The sequence below is a fragment of the Hyperoodon ampullatus genome (genome assembly GCF_949752795.1).
Source record: "Hyperoodon ampullatus genome assembly, chromosome: 2".
NCBI lineage: Eukaryota > Metazoa > Chordata > Mammalia > Artiodactyla > Ziphiidae > Hyperoodon > Hyperoodon ampullatus.
This window is the reverse complement of record NC_136915.1, coordinates 8,887,685-8,894,592: the sequence shown is the minus strand read 5'-3', so window position 1 is coordinate 8,894,592 and position 6,908 is coordinate 8,887,685. Positions and strand designations below refer to the sequence as shown.

The 6,908-nt window shown below is 59.8% G+C and overlaps 1 protein-coding gene across 1 annotated transcript in view; it reads right to left on the bottom strand.

Annotated features, from left to right (window-relative positions):
- Positions 1-2,064: 2,064 nt before the first annotated feature.
- The window catches only part of DISP3 (dispatched RND transporter family member 3), a gene marked incomplete at both ends in the record, with an annotated part of 31,237 nt that continues 26,393 nt past the window's right edge, over positions 2,065-6,908 (bottom strand). Inside the window, 4 exons of the mRNA XM_079698024.1 lie at positions 2,065-2,427; positions 3,319-3,481; positions 3,914-4,031; positions 5,076-5,235. Coding sequence (XP_079554150.1) covers positions 2,065-2,427; positions 3,319-3,481; positions 3,914-4,031; positions 5,076-5,235 — 804 coding nt within the window. The remainder of the gene's footprint in view (positions 2,428-3,318; positions 3,482-3,913; positions 4,032-5,075; positions 5,236-6,908) is intronic.

Genomic DNA, 6,908 nt, shown 5'->3' with positions numbered 1-6,908 from the left:
TGCCTGCACATCCTCACAGACCCCAAGCTAACTGCTGTGCCTGAGCTAATGAAGGGCATCTCATTAACGCTTGGCAAAAGCTCATTAAGAACCATGAGCTGTGGACTTCCCTGGTGGTGCAGTGGTTGAGTATCCGCCTGCCACTGCAGGGGACATGGGTTCGAGCCCTGGTCCGGGAAGATCCCACATGCCATGGAGCAACTAAGCCCGTGTGCCACAACTACTGAGCCTGTGCTCTAGAGCCCGTGAGCCACAACTACTGAGCCCGCATGCCTAGAGCCCGTGCTCCGCAACACGAGAAGCCACCGCAATGAGAAGCCTGCGCACCGCAACGAAGAGTAGCCCCCGCTCGCCACAACTAGAGAAAGCCCGCGCACAGCAACGAAGACCCAACCCAGCCATAAATAAGTGAATGAATGAAGAAAGAAGAGAGAGAGACAGAGAAAGGAAGGAAGGAAGAGAGAGAGAGAAAGAGAGAAAGAAAGAAAGAAAGGACCAACCTCCAGAAGGACCCATGCTGCCAACACCTTGCTTTGGAATTCCAGCCTCCAGAACTGTGAGAGAATAAATTCCTGTTATAAGCCACCCAGTTTAGGGCACTCTGTTACGGCAGCCCAAGCAGACTAATACAAACCCTGAGAAGGGCGTCTGGCACAGTAAGTGCTATGTGTCAACTTGTACCATTAATCATGTGTTCGGTGTCTGTCTGATGCTCCCTCAGCAAATCCTGAGCAGCTGCTGGGCGCCAGGCATGCACCGGGCGGGGACACGGTGCTGCGTGTCTGTCGTGCACGCCCAGCACCCCCCGACCCTGGTCAATATTCACAGGTGACCAGGCGAGCTGACCTGGAGACAACCCTCAGGTATGTCTTCCCCGCCCTAAGGGTTTAGTCCCAGCTCAGTCTGTGTCCAGCTTCCTAAAGCCCAGGGGCCAACGTCTGTCCCGAGGAAGAAGGTCACAGCACGATACCAGACGCGCTGAAGGTGCTGACGGACGTCCCTGCGGGGAGCCAGATGGGCCCCCTCCCACGGTGCTCCCCCAGCGGTACCCAGCCTCCCGAGCCTGCACAGCACTCTGTGACCCTGCTCCCCAGAGGGTCTGGCCCCTTCCAGCCCACCTCCATCTCCTTCCAGGCCCGGCCCCACCCCTCGTGCCAGGTTCCAGCCGGGCGGCAGGCGAACACTGTTATTTCAATTTTAAGAATGCGATGGAGCCAGCGATGCTTAAAATGCTCGTGTTAATGGCAGCGGTCTGCAGTGTCATTTCACTTTAATACGAACCATCTGCTGTGAGCAGGCGGCAGGCACGGCCAGCTCCCCCTCCCAGGGGCTGCCCCCTTCCCCCAAATTCCACCCCCAGAGTCAGGTGGGGGAGGTAGGGGCTCAGATCTGTAAGGAAGGCTGTGCTGGGGCCCCATGGCTTCCAAAGAGCAGGCGCCCCTTGAGGCTGGGGCCAGGGGCGGGACATGCAGTACCCCAGGCCAGTTCCTCTGTGCTCCCCGGCCAGGACTAAAAGCCCTGGGGAAGATCACAGGACCACCCAGCATCGGCCGCTGTAAAACTGATGGGGAGGAGGGGGCAGGGAGTGCGAGGCCCCGCCCTTGAGCCCACTGTACTCTTCCTGCAAAGTCCCCGAGGGAGGCAGCTCTGGCTGTGCCGCCACAGGTCAGTCACTTTGCCCCCTGATGCCTCAGTTTTCACATCTGTAGAATGGGGGAACTGTAACACCCACAGCAGAAAGTTCTTGTGAGCACCGAGGCAGTGTGAGAGGGAAGCCCCCTGCAAAAATCACCGGACCCTCATGGTGACCAGGCACAGGAGGAAGGCTGGTCTCTTCCACCACCAGGCATAGTCCAGGGCGGCCGCCAGCTTGACCACCCAGCGGTGGCCGGCACCGTGATGAAGGCAGTGTGGGTCACACAGGTGAGTGACGTCTGGCCCAGGCCTGGGAACATAACTAGTTGTAGCCAAGCTGGGAACAAAGTGCCTCTGGGGTCAGAGAATGAGCGTCTCGTCCCCCACCCACTGGACCAAAGGTGTGCAAGGCCGGACGTAGTGCCAGGGCTATAGGGAGGTCCCATCGGGCAGGGGGATCTTATAGCCGCTCTGGAGGAGCAGCAGGCAGGCGCCCAGCCCCAGGGCCCCTGCCAGGAGCACGGCACCCAGGGCTTTGAGGAAGGAAGTCCTGGTCCGGGTGAAGGAGCCAGGCGCCATGATGCCGAGCAGGGCTGTGCTGACCGTGAGCGTGTACAGGATGGAGACTCCAGTGTTGAGTGCGACGATCTTGCCAAACTTGGCAAACGGGGCGATGATGCAGAAGAAGAGGGGCACCGTGGCGATGACTGTGGTGAGGGCGCTGGAGACGATGGCCACGCCCACATGCCGCACAGCCTCCAGCGTCCGCCACTGGCGCTGCGAGTGGGCATCCTGGGTGTGGGTGAGAGAAAGCTGGGGCCCCAGACGCAGGAGGGGGTGCCTCCCTGCCTGGGGCTTTGGAATGGGGGCTTGGACCCGGGATAAACACGCATCGCTGTCCAAGGCCAGCCTGGCTCTCACGGGCTCCCCATTCCACCTCCGTGAACGGGGGGTGATAACAGCACCTGCTCCCTGGGGTTGGCGTGAAGCTGAAGCGGTTCCCCTGCAGCAGCTCACGGTGCACAGCACACAGTAGGGGCGTGTTAAATGTGGCTGTGACAACCAGAGCATTGATGATCACACAGTAGGTCCTCAAACATGTGAGCCGTGATTGGAACTGATTTCCTTCTTTTGACCAAGAGCAGCTAAATGTATAACCGATTTAATTTACATATTTATGAATGTTTCACACCAACACAATTCCAAAGTAAGAAAAGCCAAAAACATTACGAGACCCAGAGCTAGTTTTGGCACTGGTACGCGGGCATGTCTTCCCTATGCCACGAGGTCCAGCGGGGGCAGGGGTTCGTGGCCTCAAGGTCACGACTAGAAGGGCTCAGACTTGCTTCCCGGGCTACAGAATGAGACTTACACTCAGGGAACCGAGAAGCAGGAAGGGCCCCTGGACATCGCCTGGTTCAACTCCTCGTGCTCACTTAGGGAGACAGAGGCTGGGGGGAGTGGGCCCACCCACCACCCACCACCCACAGCGATGCTTGGGTGGAGCTGCCTTAGAACTTGAGTCCCCTGGGCGTGGAGAATGGCCCTGGAAACTGAGCCTCCTGGAATGCGTCCTGGCTGGGCATTGGGCACCAGGGGTGTCCAGCTACCCTTGGAGGTCCTCACTGGCACCGAGGCAGGAGAAGATTTGCTGGGGAGCGGTGGGGCAGGCAGGGTGCTCACCTCGGCCTGCTGCGGGGGCAGGTTCTCTCCGGCCAGCAGATAGCCCTCGACCAGATGCACGCAGTAATCCACCGAGGAGCCGACAAGGATGGACAGCGAGATGGCTTCCACGGCGCCCATCTCCCAGCCGCTCCAGTACATGATGGTCACCACGAGGCAGACGCTGCCTGCGGGGCGCGGGAGGCGGCGGGGAGGCGGCTGGGACCTGCTCCCACCCATACAGTCCTGGAGGTTGCTGGACAAATTCTAAGGGCCCCCGGGGAAGGTGGTAAAGTGTACGGTGGAGCCCCCGGCTCTGGGGACAGGAGCGATGAGTAGGGACGGGGCCAGAGAGAGCTGGGTTGGGGGGGCGGGGCTGCTGAAAGAGGGGACAAGTGCAGCAACATGTCCCCGGGACGAGAGCTACCACCTGGTGACACCTGGCTCCCCTCGGGGAGCACGTGGTCCGATGAAGGACTGTCACAGAGGCTCTTTTTGCTTGGGGTGGGGAGTCGGGAAACCTTCGCTGAAAAGACGGGACAGTTAAGGGTGGAGAGAAACCTGCTGACCGGAAGCCAGCAGCGAGCCCCCTGCCCGCTCCTGGCCCCCGGGCCACTTACCCAAGATGCTCAGCAGCACGGGCAGCAGGAGCAGCACGTGGGTGGTGAACACGGCCACCGCGGCCACGCAGATGAGCAAGGAGAGCGCCAGGCCGTACAGGGCGCTCTGCACCCCTGGACGGGAGAGGAGAGGGCCCTCAGCTGGGCTGCGCCGTGGGGCACCCGCAGCCCCCTCACCCTCATGGACCAGAGGTACTGGGGTATGCAGATGGGCACCGTCACAGCTAGCTGTGTCACTCTGGGTGAGCCACTTGACTTCTCTGAGCCCCCATCTCTTCATCTGTAAAATGGGGTAATGATAGTACCTACTCCCTAGGCCTCGTTTGGAGTTTAAAGAGATAACAGGGCTTCCCTGGTGGCGCAGTGGTTGAGAGTCCGCCTGCCGATGCAGGGGACACGGGTTCGTGCCCCGGTCTGGGAGGATCCCACATGCCGTGGAGCGGCTTGGCCCATGAGCCATGGCCATTGAGCCTGCGTGTCCGGAGCCTGTGCTCCGCAACGGGAGAGGCCACAACAGTGAGAGGCCCACATACCGCAAAAAAACAAAAAACAAAAAAAACAAAAAAAAAGATAAAGAGATAACATAGGTCAGGCCTCAGCCAGGGCTTGGCATCAAGAAGGGCTCCTAGGGCTTCCCTGGTGGCGCAGTGGCTGAGAGTCCGCCTGCCGATGCAGGGGACGTGGGTTCGTGCCCCAGTCCGGGAAGATCCCACATGCCGTGGAGCGGCTGGGCCCGTGAGCCATGGCCGCTGAGCCTAAGCGTCCGGAGCCTGTGCTCCGCAACAGGAGAGGCCACAACAGTGAGAGGCCCGCGTACCGCAAAAACAAAACAAAACAAAAAAAATAAGGGCTCCTAATGAGAGACCACTGCCATGAGGGTCATTACCACTACTTTTTAGGTGGCCAAATTCAGGATCAGAGAATGTGGCCAGAGGCCCCCAAGCAGGAGGGGACCCAAACTCTGGTCTCTGATCAGTGTTCCTGGCCACTGTGTCATCCCAGTTTCTCCAGGGCTCTCGGCCAGAACTGAGAAGACAAGTGTGGCTCAGACGGGCCAGGTTGTGCCCTTCCTGCTGTAGGTCACCTCCCCGTGTCCCTGCTGCCACCGCCCACCCCACCGGGACCCTGTGGGGGGGGGCGGGCTGGGCTGCCACTTGCCTATGATCTCCATGAAAATCTGCTTCCAGTGCTCACAGGTCTGGAAGCCGCGGTGCAGGGCTGAGCCCTCGGGGAGCGTCTTCAGCTGCTGCTGCAGGAAGCTCTCCCAGCGCAGGTAGTCCGAGTAGGTCTGGAAGGAGGACTTGCCCTTGTACGTGGTCTGCGGGGACATGAGCCAGTGAGACAGGCGGGCGGCTGTGGCCCGTGCTGCTGCCCTGGTGATAGCTGGTCTGCTCTGTGACAGCTGCAGCTGGCCTCTGGCCACTTGCAAAGAGAGTGAGCTGTATGAAGCGTGAGCCCATCTGAGATCACTTCCCACCAGCCTCTGGGTGCATGTGTGACTCTCACAGCGGCGGCAGGTCCCCATCCCTTTCCAACAGAACCACCTCCAACTTCCAGAGCCCCCCAGCTCCGCGTCCCACCCTCGGCCCACGCTGTCCCTCTGCCCTCTGCCCAGCTTGCTCCCACCCGTCCTTCAAGCCTCATGAGGATTCCGTCTCCTCTAGGAAGCCCTCCTAGATGCCCCAAGACGGTCATCTTCTGGGCTCTGCAAGTCCTCGGTGCTTCCCCATCACAGTTCCCGTCACTGCCCGGCAACCTGTCCCTCCTCTCCTGGCTGGACTGTGAGTCCGGGAGGGCAGGTGACCTGCCTGGTTCACGGCCGCCAGCTCTGGAACGTTCATGTATGTTACCTCGCTGGTCCAGTTCTGCCCTCCCTGAGCAGAAACCAGTTTACAGCGTGTCTGTGTGCACGTGTGTGTCTGCGTGCTGGTGGGGGAGCCTGAGCAGGGATTCTCTCCTCCAACTGTCTGCGGCTTCGGCCTTTTTTAAAAAGGAGGGAAATTCAGACGCCGGCTACAACATGGATGGATGTGAAGAACGCTGTGCTAAGTGAAACGAACCAATCACAAAAAGAACAGGGCTGTGGGCTTCCGCCTCTGTAGTCAAATCCATGGGGGCAGAAAGCAGAGTGGTGGCTGGAGGGGGTGCCTGGGGAGTCCGTGTTTAATGGGGACAGTGTCAGTGTTGCAAGATGAGAAGTTTTATAGATGGATGGCGGTGACGGGTGCACAACATTGTGACTATGCTTAATATTACTGAACTATACACTTAAAAATGGTTTAAATGGCCAATTTTATTATGTATATTTTACCACAATTTAAAAAAACTACGTGGGGCTTTGAAGTGGTGTCTGCGTTAGCCTGGGGCTCACTGAGGGCTTGGAGGGGGTGTGGGCCCTCCTCGCGGTGGCCAGGGTTTTGGCTGCTCGTGCAGTGAGTGGCACAGGCGGTGGGACAGAAAGTAGGGCCGGGGCCGAAGAACAAGAATCGCCCTTGGGCTTCCCTGGTGGCGCAGTGGTTGGGAGTCCGCCTGCCGATGCGGGGGGCGCGGGTTCGTGCCCCGGTCCGGGAAGATCCCACATGCCGCGGAGCGGCTGGGCCCGTGAGCCATGGCCGCTGGGCCTGCGCGTCCGGAGCCTGTGCTCCGTGACGGGAGAGGCCACAGCGGTGGGAGGCCCGCGTACCGCCAAAAAAAAAAAAAAGAATCGCCCTTGTCATATGAATTCTCGTTCCCCAACACCTTCACGTGACTGACCTACCCTAGCTTCTGGATGACGCCAGAGGGCGGGCAGGGAGCCGTAACCCTAACCTTTAGAGGAGGAACTGGAGGCTAGAGGGGACAAGTGTTTTGCTCAAGGACACAGAGCACAGCAGGATCAGAGCCAGGACTGGACCCCGGGGCTCAGCACGGAGGCAGCAGGGGCAGACCTGGCAAGTCTCACAGTGTCAAGTGCACAGTGTCAAGGGCCAGGCCTGCAATGTCCAGGTCGGG